At 37.2% G+C, this 23,557-nt stretch overlaps 1 protein-coding gene across 1 annotated transcript in view; it reads right to left on the bottom strand.

Annotated features, from left to right (window-relative positions):
* The window catches only part of MOXD1 (monooxygenase DBH like 1), an 85,387-nt gene that overhangs the window by 47,328 nt on the left and 14,502 nt on the right, over nucleotides 1-23,557 (bottom strand). Inside the window, exons 5-7 of the mRNA XM_075203089.1 lie at nucleotides 7,652-7,831; nucleotides 7,119-7,221; nucleotides 3,374-3,540 (exon numbers count right to left, since the gene is read on the bottom strand). Of these exons, the coding sequence (XP_075059190.1) occupies nucleotides 3,374-3,540; nucleotides 7,119-7,221; nucleotides 7,652-7,831 (450 nt within the window). The remainder of the gene's footprint in view (nucleotides 1-3,373; nucleotides 3,541-7,118; nucleotides 7,222-7,651; nucleotides 7,832-23,557) is intronic.

Below are 23,557 nucleotides of genomic sequence, written 5' to 3' on the forward strand. Positions count from 1 at the left end.
TTTGAGGACCCCTGCTGTAGATGGACCAGCCCAGCTTGCTTGTATATTAATTTTCCAGGTAGGTAGTATCAAAATATCCTGTAGTCCTACAGTTAGTTTGCATTGCCTTGCATAACTGTCATAACACCACCACTGGCGTGTGTACTATCATCAAGTTAGCTCTGATGAGAATCATGCGTCTTTTAAGTCTGTCTCGTAATTTGACTACATACTCAAGAATTGGCTGTTGAGTCTTCTGGAATTATCCCTCTCTACTCTCCCGAATTAGGTGTAGAGTTCCTCATACCCTGCTTCCATATAGCAACTCAAACAGGGAAAAACTGGTAGAGGCCTACGGCAATTTACGGTAAGCAAACAGTAATTGCTGCAAGACCATCTTCCAATCTCCCTGCTTCGTGTGGAAATATGATCTTAAAACCTCCTTGAGGGTACAGTTGAACCTATCACATAATCCATTTGTCTTGGAATGGTATGGAGCATTACAGGTAGGTTTTACTTCATATTTTTCCCACATGGATTGCATGAACTCACTCTGGAACTGTTCCTAGATCACTGATATCCTCCTTCGGGAACCCCACTCCACTGAAAATGTCTATCGAGGCTGAGCTATGTGTCGGTGAAGGTTTGAGACACTGCTTCGGGATACCAGGTTGCGTAATCAACTACAGTTAAAATAAATCACTTCCCGGAATGACTAGGTTTCGGAAAGGGGCCTGTTATACCCATGTCTACTTTCTGGAAAATAATCAGGCTTTGCTAGGTGCTCCACCAGGTTTCTGACATACTTTGCAGGATTTGAGATTAAGCCCATACTGGGACAAGCCGAGTCTGTAAAAATTGCGCAATAAACAGGCTATGATATTCTTAATCCCTAGATGCCCAGCTACAATGATGTCATGAGCTAGTGCCAGTAACTTGGACCTATACTCTCAGGGCACCACTAAGTGCTTGTGAGCCTCATCTACTGCTGGCACCTCAGCTACCGATACAATAAATTATTATCCTACACTACCTGAGCGTGTTGCCCTTGATTGGTCAGCTCCACTGCATAAGCCTACTAAGGAAGGGTCTGTCTACTGGGCATGTCTAAATTCTCCCTGGTCCACCTCCCTAAGCCCCCTTGATTCAAAGTCGTATTCATATCAGGCGTAATTCAGGGGTTGCAGTGGGGGACACATTCAAGACTTCCGGTGCCAGTCTGGGAAATTGGCTGGAAATTTAACTGGTCAGCTTTAGTTTGACTGCATGTCACGGTGTTGACAAAGTGACTTATTAATCTGTGGCCTAAATACTTCGCAAAACAACATTTGCTGGTAGTCTATTCATAAGCCCCACTTTCATTTGACTCCTACTGTGGGCCCAAGCTAGCTAACCAAATTCCAGCCATAGGTATGTCCTTTAAATTGCAACTGACTAGAAATGTGAATCCTTCACTTAGGGAATAAACAACACGTCAGGACCCAGTCTGGGCATATAATGGAAGCCCCCCGAGTCCCTCAGCCCTTGAAACTTTAGCCTTCCCACCCACATGGCCTGGTGATGTTTATGCATATTGGTTGGAGCAACCCTCACCACACCCGTAATGGTTTCAAATTTTTACACTACTCCCCCCCCGGGCTGCGAAAGCTAGGACAGTCCTGCTGAATATGACCCAAGCACCTGCACCTTAAGGATGATTCTCCAATCTCTGAATGTAGTTTTCACTCAAAATGTTTTTATTTCAGGTCTTGATATGCTTCTGGGGCCTATCCGGTTAGGCTCGGACCCAAGTAATATGTCATGCCAGTTTTCCTCTTCAATACCATTTACTAGCATCATGTTCTCAAAAATTTGTAGATGTGTGTTAATGTCTGTGGTATTTTCATTAATGGTTGGCATATTACCATATCCCAAACGGGGTAGCTTGTTCCATTGATTCTGAGGTCCTCTCCAGCAACCGTACCAGCACATTTAATGCTGCCTTCATTACGTAAGCCCTTTCATGGTCCTTAGAGTTGGGTCCCAGGACCTTAAACATAACCTCCATCTGTTCAGATTGGGTCATTAAGAATTGCCCTGAGTTTGCACTGCTCACAGACGCATTCCATGGCTGTTCACGGTCTCCGACATCTCCTCCATGTCTTCCTCGGATTTACCTGTCGGATGCTCTCGCTCCCATTGAAGCAACTTGGCTACCAACACATCCTATGTGTCACTTTCCATGACTGCAATTTCTCTACCTCTGCAAATTCCTTGTAAGTGTCCTTTTCACATTTTTAGTACTCCTGTTTCAGAGCAGCCATGTACCCTGTGCCATTCCTCAATGACATTGTTGGCCACGGGTGTCTTTTTATAGTTGCGTGTGGTGCCTGGTCCAAATCTTGTATCTGTTTCTCCACCACTGTATCTGTCACCAAATGTAAGGACAGCATGTTCTAGTGGGATCATGGATATCACCTAGGCAGATTTTGGTTGCAAACAAAACGCATGCTTATTCCATAGATGGCAATACTGACAGGCGGATATACAATAATTAGACAGATGTAATTCTTCACAGGTACAGAATGCCACAGCTCCATGTCACCAATCCACAAACACACTCAATACAGTCAAAACACAGGTTATATCCCATTCAATATTCACACGGTGGTGGAGGTAATGGTTGGCAGACATGGGGCAGTAGCCAGGTTATTTTAGGTGGGTCAGTGATAAGTGTCAGTGTTGGCTCCCTGTGGAGAAGTTGCCTAGGAGTCTAAACCAGGTATACCAGTATACTAATGACTTGGTTGACTAAACAGGAGAGATTTGGTAACATTATCCATGTGTACAGCAATTGTTTAACCCAAACATCTTGTACTCAATTATCCTTGAGTTACATTTCACCTGGCGTCATTTAAGAATATCATGTCTAGCTTATGTAACCATGTTCCCATTAACATAAATGCGCACAGCATACAATAGCTAAAGTTAAACAAATGCACAAGAACAATAAATGCATATAAACTGTAAGGTAGTGAAACACTCAAAGTTCATATTATGCAGATAGAATGATGGATCGCGAGTGTCCCTCTGCGTTATTCGCATGAATTCATAAATCACACTATGTGATTTCACAATAGCCATCCTCCTTCTGGTTGCTTATTAGTAAGTGACTGTTACAAAAAATATTAACCTAAAAAAACACTTTTTTTCACTATATACCTTAAAAATGCACCAGTTAGAGAAAACTACATTAGTAAAAGAACATTGTAACTTGACAAATTCAGCACATGCTACAATCGCCGTGAAGGAACGCTGTTAATATTATAATTGGCAGCAAAACTTTATTTTATCTTTACATAAAAACAGTTAGTGATATTCTTTGATTATTTAATATGGTTTGCACTACACACACCTCTTCCAAACATTCCACAGTGCAGTGTCCTTCGGAGCTGAATGCAGGCATACCTGGTGGGATCATGTGATATAGGCTGACCCAAATGCCTGTCTCTAAAACACCAGCATCATATTTTCTTGTGTGTGGAGTATAATACACTTTAATTCCTGAATTATCTATTAAACCTACAATGACAAAAAAGCATGTTTAAAGAATGCATTTAGACTATGATGTTACTGAATCGATTATGAACAAAATGAACCAATTATCCCACTTGTGTAAAACATTAAAGAAAAATTATTTAGATGTTTAATTTCACTGCAGGAGCTACAGTGGCAAGAATCATCTTCTTTAGAAATGAATTGACTTATCTTCATAAAATAAATCAAATATATTATTTGAACATATTAACAGTCCAAGGAGACACATATTTTTTCTCAAATCTTCACTCATTTTCCCTTGTAACAAAAAGAAGCATTGTTTTGTTACCGTGTTAGCTGGCAATGTGCACAGCCACACATTAAGACGATGTCCTGTGGCACCTCATGGCAAATTGAATTCCCCCAATTGTATCTTTATTGTGACTGATGCAAAACATAATGTCTAATTTAATCCCCAGCAAAATTACAGTGGATATCGTTCATTATTACAGAAAGATAGATTTTACAAGTTTGGGCTAAAGTTCATTGTATAATATGATTCGCCCAAAGTTATTTACACCTAGCACTCAAATCTGCCTTATTTTTGCATCATCTATAAGGCTGGTGTCCCACTGGACTTAGAAAGCATGTATATACCAGTGTTTTTTTTAATTCTAGTAAAGCTGTGCAAATGGCTATGCAGTTGGAATCTATTAATTTCAATGACCACATAATCACTTCAGTTTACTGCACGAGAGCAGAAGTAATATAACATTGTCTGTTATATGCTGCATGGTCCCATTTCTTGGATTTACTAAAGTAAACACAAGTGGATCAATGGCATGTCTTCCATTAATCACATTTCCTACCACAGGTGCAAGCGTAGGTTACACAGCATGTGAAACAAGTGGCTTCATATCACAGAGATTAAGTCAGTTCATAATGTCAAGCCACAGTAAAACAATATGGTCCGGATTTTGAGTTAGGAGCAATGCAAAGAAAAGGAGCAAATTTGCACCTTGGCAAAACCATGATGGAGGTGGAGGTAAATTTAAAATGTATGGACAGATTTATAGTTGGTATACAGCATGTCATAAATCAACTTTAATTTCTGTGTAAAAAAAAAGGCTATCAACTATTTGTGTGCTACATGAAAAAACAGCCAGTATTTCCCGTGCCTGCAAAAAAATAAGTAAATTTGTACCCCTTGCATTGTAACATGGTTTGCCCTTTTCTTTGTTTTTAATTATGCAAGTTTCTGTACTTGCATGGTATAGGAGAAACTAATATGGTAGCATCATTGCAAATGTAGCAGATGTTGCATGCCTGTCTAACCTGGAATTGGTGAAGTGCTTTTTCTTTCTTCTGTAATAATGAAAATAAATGTTCTTAGTCTGTAGCATACAAAACTGCCTAAGCATACAGGGCCTCATTTAGAGTCGGATGCAAAGTCGGTTTTAGGCGTATAGACCAAAAAAAACAGCTATCACGCATGTGCAGCAAGCACCATATCCGCCTGCATCTTGGACGCAATTTACACTTGCGACAGCTTGCGGCTTACTACGAGTTGTCGAAGTAAGCTAAATTGGATATGGTAATTTTAATTAATATCTAACAACTTGATTGTCTTTGTCTGAAATTAAGCGAATAGCACGCTACGGTGTAGAGGAGCATAATTAACCGCAACACGTGGCAAACACTTCTACATGTATTTACACAAACTTACACAATTGTAATTAGCTCATATTAAAAATAGTTGCAGCACATAGTTATTTGTACTGAAATTTAGCAGAGTCTATGGGGAAATATTATAATGTTATATACACGTTAGTGAGATCTAAGGTTCAGGTCATAAGAAGCATATCATGTCTGGTATCATTCTAATCCCCTATTTATCCGCAGTCGTCCAGTTCATTCGCCGAAGGGATCGCACATTGCGTTTGCTAGTTATGGATGATAGGGAATAAATGATTAGAATGGTATTGTCTGTGTAATGCTAATAGACCAGTTTAAACCTGTTCTTGGCGGGAAGATTAAGTATGCATCTTCTGGAGAGCTGACCCCACCCCTGGATGGCATCATTTGAACTGGCCAATGGCCTGCATTACACTGGACCTACCTGAAGCCTGAACCTATGGAAGCAAGCCACCTGTCATCATGCCGCAAGTCATCTGTATTTTTTTTTATTGTATCACTGACTGTATATAAGTGGAGGCTCTGGGACCAATGTCCAGTCTAGTTGACCACAGCCTTTAGACCTGAATGACTGTACACTGGATCTAGAGCGCCTGCTAAAAGTAATGGCTGTACTAATTTTATTCTGACTTGTTATTCTGCTACTTTTGGCTATTAAATCACATCGTGCATTGGAATTACATCATGGCAATTGGACAATCGTTATTGGATAGCAACTAGACTTACTTAACAGAGTGAAAGGTCGGAACGCGTAATTGTGAAGGTGTGACCCCCGTAAGTAAATCCTAGACGCAGTAAGGCGCAGACGCAACACACATCAAAAAAGGGCTAAACATGTGTGGCAGGAATTAGGTGGCGCAAGTAGCTAGCTAGCTGCAGGAACTTTTCGCAGCTCCGTAGGGTATTACGAGTAGGACGCAACTGGGGTTGCATGCCTCTCGTAATACCCTACCAAGCTTCGGCACACTCCCACTCCTGCATGTCTTAGACGCACATTGCGTCCGACTCTAAATGAGGTCCACAATGTTGTGCAAATGTTTTAAGACATTTAATACATTAACTACGGATAAAGTATCATTGTCAATAATAAATCTACTTTTATTTTTAGATTACAGATTATGTTGGTGCTGGTAGCACATGTAATTTACATTTTGATATATTATTAGTGTATAAGAGTTGCTATTGCTTATATGTATTTTTCTCAGTTTGCTATCTTTCCCACTTGTATCTGTCATCTAGAGAGTCATATTATTCTTATGGGACTACTTACTATAGAAAAGAACATAAATCGTAAATTATATTATATTTCAGTGAAATTTAGAGATTATGTTGTTATGAACAACTGTACCTGCTTTTGGTTCCTCCAGGCAGATCATAAAACACAAATCTATTCAAAAAAATCCTGTCATCTCTTCTACATGCCTCCAAGGAACTTGTGTAACAGTTCTGAGTATTAAACCAGCTGCACCTTATACAGGTTTACTGCATGTTACTCATTATCTAAAAATGTCTCACTTCAACCTTTCAACCTACACATCATGGGTTCACAATACTCTCTTTTGAATCATGACAAGCTCCACTTCATTACAATGGAAAAATATCCCTGCTGTTTGAATTAGTACATACCTTCAACATGTTAAATCAGAGAACTATACCTGCACTACAGTAATAATAAGCTTAGAAGGAAGGACACTAAAGTAGATCTCCAAACTTCTTATCTCTTCCCAACAGCCGTTTACACTTTTCTCCTGTCTATAAACTTCTTTCTAGTCCCTCACAGTAATTATTCTAATGCTGAACTGTCAAGAATACTAAAAGCAAAAAAATAAAAAACACAAAAAAGTTAAAGTAAAATGGTGCTGATTGTATGAACGGTAATGATAAACAGTCCTTCCTGGCAACAAGGAATTTAGAAGTTTTTGTTTTACCTTCCTGATGTGATGGATTATCATAATGGACTTCCATAAGGACATATGTTGGGTCTGTTAGTGTGCCAATTGATAGGCCAACATGGGGTGGATATGTGAATCCCTGTAATAATTACAGTAGTCAATGATAATACATTAAGATAAATAAAATATTCTAAATAATAAATAAGTCAGGGATTTACAGCATTTTGAAAAAAAATAAAATAAAATGAGTACAATTTCTTTGCTATAAAACACATTCTGCTTGACCAGCATGAATGTATAGGGACAAGGATGGAAAGGAGGGAGAAAAGAAGGGGAGAATGATGGAAGGGATGGTGGAGGGGAAGAAAGAAGGATGTGAGGAAGGGAGGCAGAAAAGGGAGAAAGAAGGGTTGTGTTTCTTGGAATCTAGTCTGTATTACCACTGTAGCCTTGCATTTGTTTATCTCAGTTCACAAGCACCTTAAATCCCAGGTATAACATGGAAATTGGACATTGCAGTTAAGTAATACAATACATGGCCACAATAAACAAACAATTGTGGTACTTACCTCCCCACCAATAGCCCAAGCATAAAGAACAGTTTCACAAGTAAGAAAGACATCAGGCATATTGGGATGATAGCATTCATGTCCATATTCTAGTACAATGTCGCCAGCATCTCTGTTACACTCATATAACAATATATGATGCACCAGGCTCTCATGACCTTTTTGTATCAATGGTTCAACCTAAAAAAGCAAATTTGTGTTTCTTAACTTAGTATGTAGTTGTACCTTATCACTTGCATTAATTTCACACACCAAAGACTGCTTACTGCAGAGGAAATACTGTAACCAATTGTGATATTAACACATAGGGCTTTGTCATACTTTCATTTGTCCTTTGTAGTTTGTAATGTGGTAACTACTATGAATTAGTTTGACACATCATTATACAAATGGCAAAAGGCAAGTTTGGCCAGAGAGAAGCAGACAGGAAAAAGAGAAACCAGGAATAAATTATAGACATAACATAAATGAAAAACGTTGTTTTGTGTATCATGCAGAAATTGAGTTTGTAATAAAAAAAAAAAGAACATATAAATAAAAGAAATAAGATCTCCAAATAGCAGCAGACTGGAGGCAGCAATCTCCACCTTCGCTTCAGGCCGTTATTAACAGAGTTTGGCAGGTTCAGCGCCTGGAATACATGACCAGCATTATCTATAGGACATCAAGATCGTTCACTAAGGTATGGAGCCCATGGCTCTCGTTTTTTCAGGCTTACTCCCCTTTCACTTGACTTTACACCTACATATATCCGTCCTCTTTTTGAGAACCCCTTTCTTCCTTTACTTTTCTGCTCTGTTCTAGTCTCTCTTCTCCTCTCTCCCTGCGTTATGCCCTCCTCTTTCGCGGCATTTCGCTCTCTCCCTTACATCTTTTAAAAAAAAAATGTTGGTCATTCTTTATACACGTAATTTGCCTCCTTGCACTGATTTTTTACGATATTCTGTTGATTTTATATCATGTTTTATGTGATGTGGTTTTTTTTTCTTGCTGACACTGCATATCGGTTTTGTTTGTTATTTGACCTTCCAAAAATAAAAATTTATAAAAAAAAAAAAAAAAAAAAAAAAAGAAATAAGATCTCAGTGATTGACAGTTGCTGAAAAAGTACTATATAGCACAGTGCAAATGCTGTTTTATGATGTCACCAATTGACTGTGTCCCTTGCTGAGTAAAGCTTAGGGGCATGAATGTGGCTTCTTTTTCACCAATGCACAAAAAGTTCATTTCTTTTTGTGGGATGAGATTATATAATGAGATTGTGGGCTGGATAAAGTACATTTACATGGGTGTACCCTGATTCGAAGGAGGGCACACGGCTTTTCTGTCCTTGAAAGAGGATTTGATTTTTCCATTACCTCTGATGTGCTGGACTTATAATGGGATGCATTTTGCACATTCAAGTTTCATTTCTTAGTGCAAGAATTCCCTGGGCAATTCCAAGGACTGTGAAGTGCCCATCCACTTTAAGGAGGAGAGTAGCAGCACTGACGAAACTCAATATAATGCCTTGCAGCTCTAATGTCTTGTTGTTTGTGAATGATCTTAAGAGAGATAGTTTGGTTTTTAACTTACCTGTGTATTTTTTACTCATTTATTATCATTGCTTTGCTGTGTTCACCCCTTAGTTTTCCATCACAGATTTGGTAGTACAATGTTAAAATGCAATGTATTGTTTTCTTGTACTGACAAACACTTAATTGCTTATATACACTCTTGTAATTTCATTAGGGACCAGATTTTTTTATTCACTCGAGAAAGCTTAATTGTTAGCACTGCAGTATCACATTTGTCAAATTTGTCATACCACTGTCAAATATTTTGTGTTTTATTTAATTAATACGTACACCTACGTGCCTGGTGCCAAACTGTAGTATAGTACAAACTGCTTCATTGTCGTAACAATCACTTTGCTAAATGTATTAAACCTTACCTAAATTACATAGAGGAGACAAAATGTCCACAGATATGAAAGAGTTATATGTGGAATGATTCCACACTAAACTATGCCCTCTTTGTGAACTGTACATATTTATCCAAAGACAACTTTTAGAAAGCAATAGGACACTGCCAAAGTTAAGATCTAAATCCTTTAATACTGGTTCTTGCAACTACATCAGCTTCCCAAAAACAGACATATCTTTGTTTGAAATCTATTGATGTCTATCTTCTAAGTCTCCAAAATGTCTACTAGTCAATTGATGTTCTAACAAAGTCATTCAAGATGAAGTATTTAACTTTTTTCATTTCATCCCTTTCATTATGAATGTCAGTGGGATTACCTTACTATCAAAAACTCAGAGTAGTTGCAGGCTATTTTTGTATATATGAATATATTCTTTCAACGTATATTTAAAATAGTTTGTGAAGTCGTCACAAACAATCATTAAAACCTATGGGGGAATATTATTTGTTCTTGTTTTGTTTTGTTTTTTTCCTTCATATTTTCTGCAAGGACAGGCCCTTTAATTTGAGTGGAAATATCAAAAATGCGTCTAATCTGAACTAGTGTTATTACCACAATTTAAAAACAAATATGCATGATGAAGATGGACTACAATTCTGCGAAATGGCACAATCGAGCGACATGAGCTGCAGATGATGATTCAGAGAGGGCTGTACTAAACCATACTTGCCAACTCTCCCTAAATGTCATGGAGACTCCCTGAAATAGGGGTGATCTCCATCACTCCCTGAAGAGTCTGGCATTCTCCCTTATGCTGAGCCAGTTCAGAAGTTGTGTCCCATGTCCATGTATTGATGCCTATGGAGGTGACAATTTTCATGGAGACCAAGATTTAATCAAAGACTGACAGGTAAGACAACATGACTTCAGTAATGGAGACAGAAATGTAAAAGACACTTCAGTCTCTACAGATTCATTAGCTGCTTTTCTTTAACGCATAGTCTCCTACTCTCCAGGAATGTCCGTGAGACTCCCGCATTTCTGGGAGACCATCCCGGGCTCTCGGGAGAGCAGGGCAACCTACTGATTGTCACCCCGCAATAGATAAGTGGCGGGGGGTGTGTGTGTGGGGGGGGGGGGGTCTTAATGATGCAAATATTGCGTCATTTTAGCCAAATTGATGAGAATCGTCAAACCCCACACGCCCACCTCCCCGGTATCTCCCTGAAGCCAACGAGGAAAAGTTGGCAAGTATGTACTAAACCTGATCACTCAGTAGAAACAGTATTGTAGCAGGGCTGAGTTACGGAGCAACAGAACAATTTTTACACCTTGTGGCATGTATTTCATGAGCTTTTTAGCATGAAAAATCACACTCCACCTGTACATGTATCATTCATCTGTATAACTTATTTAAATGCCATATTATTCTGTTGGTTTACATACCATAATACTTAAAGGCATTGTCCACCCATCATCTCTGATGCTCTGCCTTGCAAATCCTTGTAAAATACTTACGGTTACTACTTACCAGGGTGACCACAGCATAGGGTGCGAGATGCCAGCGCTAAAAACTACCATAGACAATCACCATAGGTTAAAACTAAGAAAGTAAATTAAAAAAACAATTCCTAAATATTCACAAAGTGAAAAATAGTTTGGACAGACATCCCTTTGAACATGAAATCCTATTAAATGTCATTTACATTATCTTATCTGTATGCAATGAAAGCGTGCTATTTTCAGAAGGCATGCAAAGGCTGCAAAAACAACTTTTTAAAATACTGTGTTCTTTTCAAAGTACATGATGGCTTTTCAGTACATTTCGTTTTTTGAAAATGGAGCTTCTAACAAAAAGTCTATTACTATTCAGAGTTCTGTGAATCTGAAAACAACATTAATTCTTCAAAGAGTTGTGTTTGAATACAAAAACACTGAGTAATATAAACGTTATTTTAGTTCTAAAGAATGTATGTGTTTGTCCATTGACAAAAATAAATAAAATAAAACTGCTACATGTACTGATAAACGACCAATGTAAGGCTAATAAGGGAGAATTGCAGAATTTCCATAGTGAATTTCCCTTTAATATTTAATTTAAAAAAGGTCAGAGAACTGTTTTCAAACCTTTATACACATATAAACAAGAACGGCTCCAAGCACCTCTAGAATATACATGAACTTTTTTAACTAAGCTGAGGAAAATGTACAAATGAATATGCCACAAAACCTTAAGATAAATATATCTCTATCAGCAAAAAAAAAAAAAAATGTTATATGGTTCATAAGTGAATAATACATTCCATATTGCCAACAATGTACTTGTGCAACTATTGCTGTTGATGGTTACACCCTATAAAGCAGTCTTCTACTCTTCAGTCTTCAAGCTATATTTATCATATAATTGCAGACAAATTTCTATCAAAACTAAATCTGTTCTCCTGAATAACTTAATTCTGCATCAGTTTGCTTGAAATAGTTAATTAACCGACAATAGATAAGGTAATAGGTAGAGTCGCACGTTCAAATGTAATTGCGTTGCCAACATATTTTACAGTTGAATAAGAAATTATTCATAGTGTAAACATTTCCTAATCATTACTCACTGAAAATTAATCATTAAACAAACAACAGTCCATTGACTGTTTAAACTAATTAATCTAATTCCAACTGTCCTGTATTTTTTCTTTAGTATCAAGGGTGCATCATTGGGCCCCATTGCAAAATTTGGGAAGGGGCTGGGCTATGCCACTCTGCTCTTTAAAAAGAACAGTGTAAACTCAGAAGAGGCCTCCGCTCTGCTCTTTAAAGTGTATGATGGGTGTCTCGGATGACACAGGGGTCTCAGTATGGAGGTGGCCTGACATTGCTGGGCCCCCTAATATATGGGCCCCACAGCAAAACTTGGCAGGGGCCGGACGATGCCGCTCTTGTGCCCTCCACTGTGCTTTGAAAAGAGGACCAACGCATACTCAGAAGAGGCCTCCATTTTGCGCTTTTAAGAGAATGATGGATGTCTCAGATTTGGGGTGGGTGCAACAACCCAACATTGCTGGGTCCCTCATCTATGAACCCCATAGCTTCCGCACCCCCTGTTCACACTGCAGTTCCACTGTTTAGTATTACACCAGGATTTTGTAGCATAGAGATAACATTTTAATTTGGATTAGGTGAAATCATTAGAAATAATGACAGAATAATATATTTGTAACAATAATAAAACTGCGGTAAAAGATTGACAGAAAAAAATATATTATGAGTTTCTAAGAAGTAGGTTCTATAATTAGGCAGAAAACTATTCTAACATGTCTATATATTATCCACACCTGACATTATCTTCTAGATAATCTTATATAAGACTGGAATTTTCTAATCATGAAGCTCAAATATGATGCACACCTAGGGCATTTTTTACAACTGGCAGGAATATTAGGGTTATAGTCAAAAGGAGTTTTCAGGGAGTATTACAGAAAAAAGAACCCAATAAGGGTCATTTACTAACCACAAATAATGGGGACCTGCAGCACATTTTTGCACAAACGCAAAATACGCAGGTGCATGCCTTCATTAGGCTTTGTGAAAATGCCTCTGGTCAGTTGTCTGTGCTGAGCATCTGCAGGACTGTGCTCTGTCATTCAAATGCTAGCAAAGTAAATATGCCACTTCTAAGTCCTGGCTAGTATCACTTTTGTACCATTCTTGTAATCAAATAAAATGTTTCCATTTTTCACCTAAAATATTGCCTCATTTATTTCTGAAATAAGTGATAAAAGGGACTTTGGGACTCCTTTTTTTCCATGTGTTTTATTTGTACATTTCCAATGTTTTAATGACATTGGTATTTGCTTGAATATCTCTTTTTCCATCTCCCAGTCCCTTGAAGCTCAATTAAATATCTAGTCCTGTACGTGAAGAATCAGATCTTTGCATTTGGGTGTAAGATGTCATTCATTACTGTTGCTAGCCCACTTTCAACAAGAAATATCAGAAGTAGTTACATCATACTTGCCTACTCTCCCGGAATTCCCAGGAGGCTCCCGAATTTCGGGAAGTCCTCACGGACTCCCGGAAGAGTAGGCAAAGCTCCCGAATTTGCCAAAAATCACGGCTGTGAATGGAGGTGGCGGGGCTTAATCACGTCATTAAGCTTTTTATCGTGGGGTGGGGCTATGGTGACGCGACAATGTCACCACCTCCTACTCCATGTCACATGACTTCTCCCCCGGATCTCCCAGGGGAGAAATCTTAAAAGTTGGCATGTATGAGTTACATTGTTCACCCCAGAAATCCTGCTATGCACTGACATGTTCAAATGGCCACAATCATGCAAATAAAGAGATCTGATATTGCAAAATAAGAATCTGTATTTGTGCATTTTTGTCAGTTTGAAAAATATCCCTAATGTCTTTGTTTTGTAGACATGCCCATTAAACTACAATCAGTGGGTCCTTATTATTCTTCTTCTTATTATTATTATTATTATTATTATTATTATTAATAATAATAAATGATAACTTACTAACATTTTTGTGCTCATTAATTTTATGAAGTTTTTTTTTAAGCAATGCTGAAGAAAACAAATAATATCTGTATTCAGATAAAACACTATCATATGTTCCACTTCGGAAACAAGGAATAAATACAAATGCCAGAAGAAACACAGACACTGACCCTTTGAATAAAAAAAATGTTATATGCTACAAATACACTGTATTAACATGCTCCATTTAACATGCATTTCAACACAATAAAAGTCCATGTAAAAATGAAAATCATTGCAGAAAATATATGTTTTTACGTGTGCGTAATTTTCACTGTGGTGCATTAATCTGAATGTTTCTTGTTCCAATTCAGTGCATTTGATGTATGTCAATAGCAACGCATTATAAATGAATCAGATGCGGTTAAGAAGCATTTGCATATCTTTCTAAAGGCAGGTACATGTGGAAATGCATAATAAATGATGCACTTTGAAAAAACTGGTTGCATGCACTAAGAAACACATATCAAATTCTATATAAACACATTGTATTTTTCTATGAGTTTTGCTCGTAGCTTTAAGGCTGTAAAAATTCTCCATAACAAAATACTGTAATTGTAAACAGAAATGTGCTGTTCAAAAGAAATTCTAATAAGCGTTTAAGCAGTAAATGTAACATATTTAAAGATATGCATTGTAAAGGGTCTTGTTAGGTCCAAATATACACATTTGCAAAAACAGCATAGTACCTATGAGCTTAGTTTAGTAAATATAGCTCTGGGGGGGGCACATTGTGTTGTAATCCATTATAGTTTAGTTAATCTATTACAGTCACTGACACAGACATTGTCACAGACACTACTTTGTAACCTTATGATTGTATGTTACCTTTTCTGCAACCTTTAGTTCTGTGCAAGCAGGATTAAATCACTAGCTAGTCTAACCAGGTAGCTGGGTGGTAATGTCCCAGGAGAGAGTAAGATTTTTTTGTGGTACTGATGAGTATACAATGAGTGGTGGTAAATGTAGTTTTTTATGACAACTGATGCATAAAGAGCTGAAGCCGCACATCTCATACCTGGACCAGTGGCGGATCAGGGGGGGGGCGATCGGGGCGATCGCCCCCCCTACAAGGGGCTTTCTGCCGACAGCTGCACACTGTGCAGGTCCGTTCAGCAGTGACAGTATGCTGCCTGGCTGCTCTGATTGTGTTTTAAACACAATCAGAGCAGCGGGACAACACACTTTCACTGCTGAACGGACATGCACATACTGTGCAGCCGCCGGCAGCATTAGAACACAGAAAGGGGGCGGGGCCTAAATCGTCCCCCACTAAATTCGTCCGGTGTAGGACAAATGTCTGGGTCCGCCCCTGACCTGGACTGCACTTTAAAAAGATTTTTAAAAAAAACAAGAACTTGGATTCACATAAGCTCCCACAAGAATGTATTTTGGGGTCACATTAATGCTTTAAAGCAGATTTAAATTATTATTTTTATTTGCTATTATTTTATTGTTTAAATATAACAATTCCATTTACAAGATAGCATATCTCACTTTTCTTATGCTAATTAGCTACAGGTGGTAATGCATCATTACATTAAAGGGGAAAAAAATTACAAGAATATACAAGGTAAATAAGACACCACTCGCTCATACCACTAGTAGCACTTGGAAACCCCAAAATAGAAACAATGGATACAATAATCAAGGTTTGCCCTATAAACATCTTGAGAGCCTGCAGTTAAGGTTTGCACTGAAATAGCACGACTTTATGTCTGCTCTTGGTAATAGCAATGGAGGTTTTCTTCTGTATATTGCATAACTACATCTCTTTAGTGCATAGGCAAATAAAACCCAAATCATGTCTAGCCCATCTCCTATGACTTGCAACAGATCACCTCCTTATTAATTAAGTAATGTACTGTTCCGTTTCTGTTTATTATTTCATGCAACTATTAAGTGAAAAAAAAAACCATAATGGATGTCGTTTATGAATTTAATATCTGTTTCTGTTTATGCTTTCATTGTAATTGTCATGCCCACAACAGATCTCAATACACACAGCTGTGCCAATATGTACTGTGTCCATATTGGGAAAATCAGGATTCCCACAGAGGAAACTGGTCTTCTGCCAAATCGAGGCCAAATGCCAAAGTTAACTAACCTTGCTCTGTGTGCTTGCACTACATTAGTACAAATCAAAGGAACTGCAATTTATTCTATAAAATACTTGAAGACCATTTAATTAACACGCTATCATGCCTCCAATATTGGAGAGCACATCTGGCTATAAATAGGAACAGCACACATGCTAGAACTGTCACGCATTAGTTCTCTGCAAAAAATAAAATGTGTCCCTATACTTAAGAGTAGTATAAGTTTAAGATGATGGGACTTTGTAGGAATACATAACCATAAAATCATTTGAATAACCTATTACAGAGAACAAACTGAATTCACTTTGTGACATCCGAATCACCAGACACAGGAAAATAAAACAGAGAGTGAGAGAGCAGTGCTTGCCTAGCTGACCTAACATAAAGCACCCCCTAGCCAGAAGCAATCTCACATTACTAGGAAACACACATACATATCTACACACACACACACACACACACACACATACATACACACACACATACGGACAGGGTGGGCCTGAAGCTTTTTAGTTGCAGTTTATCCAGGTCAAAACTAAGCTTGGGGCAGTGTGTGTGTGTGTGTGTGTGTGTTCTAGCAATGCGAGACCTTTACAGGCTAGGTAAGGGGTGCTTTATGGGAGGTCGGTTAGGAAAGCACTTTTCTCTCACTCTTTTATCTTTTTTTCTCTCTCTCATTCTTTGTATTCCTTTCTAGTTCAGCCAACGCTTAGTGTCTCACTTCCTCTTGTATTTTGCTTTGATACTTTGTTCTTTATTGTTTTGTATTTTTAAGTTTCAATACTTTTACATTCCCTTTTGAAGTTAACTAAGTAAAGAGACAAAACAGCTGAATAGTACACAGAGACTCGTAGAAAATTATTACTAGCTGAGAATAAGGCATTAAAACATATTAGCCTCCTATGTATTAGCTATATATATATATATATATATATATATATATATATATATATATATATATATACATATATAATCATTTCAGTAGTCAACAGCTTCTTCAGGGATGTAAAGTGTAGAATGCTGCAACGATCACTGGGCATGATTCTGTAACATATTTTACACTTTTATTACATGTTTTAATATTGTTGTTAAGCCGGTGCTGTCTGTTCATATACATTGAACATATGGATTTCTTTTTACTTTCTATGGACTGTGCACAGTATACACATTAACTGAGTGCATTATCCCCTGGAATATTATATATATATATATATATATATATATATATATATATATATATATATATATATATATATATGTATACATACTTCCATCATTTTCTGTCAAAATGTATATATATATTTATATATTTTTTTCATTACTGTGTGAAACACCAGATGTAGGGCTTCTTTGGTGGCTTTATTTCACATATTTTTGGGGGTTTACTGTAAATCTCCTTTCCTGTCATTTAATTCTCATTTCAATCAACATCTGCAATCCTGCCAGGGATTAGTTTTGGTACATTATACACTACTTACTCCAGTGCCCAGTGACTAATGTTTCTTCAGTTCTATTTGAAATAAGTGACTTTAAACACATCAGATTCCAGAGGGTATGCCAAGAGGGACAATAGTTCCCATCAGTAGTTTTCAAAATTTCATATTAAAAATCACGAGACTAAATGTGCTCCGCCTTGGAAAAAGTCACGCAGATACTCACAATTAGATTTGCAATATTCAAGAACATCCTGTAATTAGACATGGAAGATTTGTGCACAAATTGCAATGTTTGGCATTCAGATTAAAATATTTTACCATGTACTTTGCTAAATAACGTTTTAAGCTACTTTTATACTAATTAACCTATAATACTGTTAGAGTTAACGTTTATCTGTCACCTACAAACTATTATGGTAAATTAGTAAAATTTGCAAAATAAACCAATATCCATAAGAAAGTAATCTATCAATCTGCCACAAATTGATATAAGCTGATTTTTCAGCTCACAAAATGGCTTCACTGCTTCTGCCCAACGCCTCCCTTCAGCTAGTTCATGTGCTGCCATCTTGCCCGCAAACCCATGCACTTTGAACCAGAACACAGCTAAGAGCCAGCAAAAATCTATGCATGTGTCATCACCAAAGAAGATTTTACATTGCGTCACAGTAGTTTTCTGCTTAATAAAAAACATATCAGGGGTCTGCTAAAAATGAAACTATTACTGATCAAAGATTGTATTTACAGTACAATACTTTATGGAATCTAGTTTCAAATTAATGTGATGTTACATGTACCATGGTACAGGATGTTATACATAGCACAATAATTGTTCTTGTGATTGCATAAGGGGGGACAGCTGAAGCTTTCACCTATATTTTAAATGGCAGCATCTAATACATGTTCAGACTATACAGTAGAACATGGGAGGATAGCATTTAATTTTGGCTAATGGTCAAACTTCTATCAATATCCCAGTGGATTGTAATTGAGTGGAAGTAATAGGACAGTGTTTCTCGACTACAGTACTCAAGTACTCCAGCAGATCATGTATTTAGGATTTTTTTAATCACAGGTGGATTAATCTACTTGGGTCAGTAGTTCCCACAGAGTAAAATTCTCAAAACATGACCAATTGGGGGGTACTTGAGGACTGGAGAAAGTCTTCTGCAGGGCAACTTTGTTATACTTCCATCATTTGTTGTCAAAAAATGCAGAATTGGGTGTTTCTTCACCTTCTCTTTCAGGTAAACTTCTGCAACATTTCCTTCAAAATAGATTTTCTTTGCTTTGTTTTTATTGTCAATAGATTTTCTTTGGTAGTGAATTTTGGTGACAGTTTATTGAATAACTTTATTGTTGCAGTCCTTACCACAGACCCTTATGATTAATCTTCTCTGACACATTGCATTTTCTTGCTTTATGAAAGACTGAAGAGCTTGTTGATATGATTCTTGGGGGTATATTTACTAAAGTGCAGGATCGAAAAAGTGATCAATCAGATTCTAGAAATCATTTATTTAGTACATGCTGCAAAATGACAGCTAGAATCTGATTGGTTGCTATAGGCAACATCTCCATTTTTTTTTAAACCCACACTTTAGTAAATATACCCCCAGGTATTGCATTAACTCCCTGTCAAAAAAAGCCATGCTCCTTTCCCACTTTTAGGGGCATATTCAATTAGCTTTCCGAATCCTGCGCATTATTGCCATTAATACGGTACCGCATTAACGCAGATTTTCGTACGCAACCCTATGGGCTGCGAACGAAAATCCACATTATTGCGGTACCGTGGATTGACTACGCGGCCCGTTCCGGCGTGATCCCGCGGACCGGAAAGCTAATTGAATATGCCCCTTAATGTAAAACCGTTACGATCCCCGGGGTATTTGTACATCTGGATAGCTAACGGTACTAACAGCAAAAAGCATTTGTGCAAAAAAAGGGGAAAAATAAATTAGACAGGCAATGCTGGATACACAGCTATGCAGCAAATGCAGTGTGTATACAAGTGTATAGTCTGGGCCAGTGCGTACACAAGTGTATATTCTGGGCCAGTGCATACACAAGTGTGTAGTCTGGGCCACTAATATCTATAGCCACAGAGAGCATCCACAGATATTTACCCCTAGAAAAATCCAGGAAGAATGAGTGTCTGAGGAGCTATACACCTTTTTTACAAGGCTAAAGACATGTGACATTTTCATGATGCATGCTGATTGGCTTATTTACAATCCATGCAGTGTGACTGGCCTGATTGTCCTGAAAGAATTATTTAGCACATTTTTGGTGAATTGTGAATAAATCCACTGATGGCAAATATATAAAATTTGCCCGAATTTCAAAATCCATGCCTAGAGCTGACTTACAATCTGTAAGAATTTACCACAAAGGAGTAGGTGTTTGCCAATGCATTAAATGTAATGGATTAAACTAGAAGATGAAAGTATGCTTTGGCATTACTAATAAAAGAATTTCGATAATTTTCATAAAGCACCAGGACTTTGACAGATTAGTATACAAATATAAATATATATTGCATATAATGGACATACTGTAAATGAGATTGATGAAAGAAGAGAAATGATGATTAAACAAATCACATAACGTTAGTGGATAATAACAAGTCATACATTTGACATGATAATCATTTTCCTGTTTCCTTGCATATGATGCAATTTGTTCAGAATAAGTGAACCAGTTAATGACTTTGAATAATGAATTTATTGTTTAGTGTCATTCAATGGCCTTTATTAGGTGCTGAAGGTCAGCCCCTTTCTCTTCTGCACGCTGTCAATAATACTCTTGAACTGTAGTCTATTTGTCATTTGTACGTATAAAACTTTGGCAATACTGATGCATTCTTTTACCAATACACAGTGTTTCCCTAGGACACAACATATTTTCTGCTGAAAAATTACTTTTAAGAGCTTGCAAGACAAAGACTTTGCGTCAGTGAAGGGAAACTTGATACACTTCAGGGGCCACATGGGCGACTCTCTAAATTTTAAAAGGGCCACACATTACTTTAAATTTCAGTAATAATTTGAAATACATTTAATCAAGGAAAGAAACACCCATCTGTAATTTCATATCAGAAGGCATTTTAAACAAGTGTTACAAGCTATAACAAACAAATCTGACGATACAGCAGAAAGGAGCTGGGGCCGCAGGAGAAGGCTCAGAGGGCGCCTGTTGCCCATCACTGAATTACAATGACATACTGTAGTATTACTTCCATGTGTCTGTTGAGAAAGAAATCTAAGGTTCCAGCATATCCAGCATTATTGCTGCAGGTACAGAATCACTTGATGTGACATCAGTACTAGCTTCATATGTTTATTTATTTTTAAAAATACCAGGTTAAATAGTTCTTAAACACACTTAGACACACAGGGACTCATTCATCAAGGATCACTAAATGAACATGCATTTTTGTTTTTTTAAAAAACGCACATACATCACGGATCAACAAGAAGCAGATGTAAAGCTAAATCTGTTGATGAATACAGGTCTAGGTCTGCTCTGCTCTAACAGACAATACACTGCAGGATTAGTCCAATACATATGTGGAATATCAAATCCCAAAAGAACACACAGGAAAAAAAAATCAATTAATTCAAATAATGTCACCTGTTAATAATATAGGGTCTGATTCATTAAGAATCTTAGCTTAAGAAACTTCTCATTTAAGTCTCCTGGACAAAACCATGTTACAATGCAAGTGGTGCAAATTAGTTTTCTGTATTGCACATAAGTTAAATACTGACTGTTTTTTCATGTAGCACACAAATATCAACTTTAAATTTCAGTGTACAAATAAGCTATCAAGTATTTGTGTACTACATGAAAAAACAGTCAGTATTTAACTTATGTGCAAAACAGAATACTAATATGCACCCATTATATTGTAACATGGTTTTGTCCAGGAGACTAAAATAAGAAGTTTCTCAAGTTAAGATACTTTTTTTCATTTTTCTGATCCATAAAATACATTTACAGGATGTTATGAATGTCTACTATACATAGCATGCATTTTTACAGTTGCTTCTGATTGCAGAAACAAGTTCTAGCATGTCTACACAGCCGTTATCACTATGCCCAAAGCTTGAATCTGACATTGATGCGTGTGCCCGAGCTTGGCACGCCCTTACTGTACATTTACTATGTGCATACGCCTTTTCTTCACCCTGTTCCTTCCACGAAATCATAGGCTATAGTAATGGTCCTTTGTGCTCGAAAGATTAACTGAATGTTGCTATGTTCACTGGCGTATGCTCCCGATCTGGGCATGCTCAGCGTGATTTTTACGCAAAATACGACAAGTATCGGCATTTACGTTCCTTGATGATTGAGGCCCTCAATTTATTTATGTTACACATATCTAAAAGTGGGATGTGAATAAATTGTGCAACGTAAATCGTGGTTTTAGCCATTTCTGCTGTACAATATATTTACAACCCACCTTTAGATATGTAGCGGAAAGGAATTGCGTGTTTACAAATGGGTCTTTTCATTCTGACACGCCATCTTTAGTATGTAAAACAGTGTACCAGAGCTCTCAAAACAGTTTTTCTTATGTTCTTCTTATTATTATACAGGTTATTTATATAGCGCCTACTTATTACAATGTACTTTACAGATATTCACATCAGTCCCTGCTTCAGTGGAGCTTACTGTCTATACTCCCTACCACATGGACACACACTAGGCTTAATTTTGTCAGAAGCCAATTAACCTACCAGTATGTCCTTGGTGTGTGGGAGAACACCGGAACACTTAGAGGGAACCCACACAAATACCACATAGATAGGTACCTGGTTGGGATGAAACCCATGAAACCAGCTGTGAGGTAGCAATGCTAATCATTGTGCTACAGCGCTGTATGTTGCTGCACATTTCTTTCCAATATTAGATATACATTACCAAATCTTTTATGATGACTAGTCTACTTCCTTCACTTGGACCTTCAAATCAGTGGTTTGTTCTATTACTTTCTTCAACTTTGTAGATATCTTTCATGTTTTATACATCAAAGAAATAAAAAATCCTGTGCGCTCACTGGCTTATTAATTAATATTATTGTATAGTGCCTATTGAAAGTATTGTGATACTCAATAACTGGATAAGTCAAATAAAATCACTTAAAATGTAGCATTTATTATGATTCCCTATACATAATAGGACTAAAACATGGTAAAATAAAGCAAATAAATCTTAACAATAATGGCATAAGATCAAAGCTTGGATGTATGTATATGAATTATGCACATGTAATTATGAGTCAGTAGCAAATGACTCAATTGACCTAATATTCTACTATCGTATACATCTACTCGTTGGTCTCAATGTAAATGAAGCAGCGATCAAAATATAAGTTGGTTGAAATAACAGTGATCGATTGCCCAGATATCAACATAAGTGATCCCGTTGTTAAAATAACAATGTGACCATGGATAAAACTTGATAAATGTCACAGTAAAGGACCTATTAATGGAATATCAAGAATTTTTAAGATTAGGAGTATCACAAGGATGCTAGTAGCAAAAGTCCATTTGCAGTAATTAGGACTACAAAGGAGGGTTGGCAGACCAAAAGTCCAATATTGTATCCCACATCAATGTGGGGTCGATACTTGCTTTTGTTGTTGTGGATGATGCGGTGATTCGGTGGCATCTCTTGCTTGCCTGTGTGTACCCTGTTTATTATCCAATTAGGTTATCAGAGTGTGTGACTGTGTCAGAACACTAACTTATAGTGTATTTATTGGCAAGACCTAAGGCAGAATAGGGCAAAAATAAAGAGCACAGTTTTTCTATAATAGTGAATAGTGCACTAACAGCCAATAGTATTAAGAGTCTGTTACAGTTAATTTCCTTATGTTAAATGTAAAACGTTATTGTTTATTCATTACAATTCCTT

This window comes from Mixophyes fleayi, chromosome 3, assembly GCF_038048845.1.
Source record: "Mixophyes fleayi isolate aMixFle1 chromosome 3, aMixFle1.hap1, whole genome shotgun sequence".
Taxonomy (NCBI): domain Eukaryota; kingdom Metazoa; phylum Chordata; class Amphibia; order Anura; family Limnodynastidae; genus Mixophyes; species Mixophyes fleayi.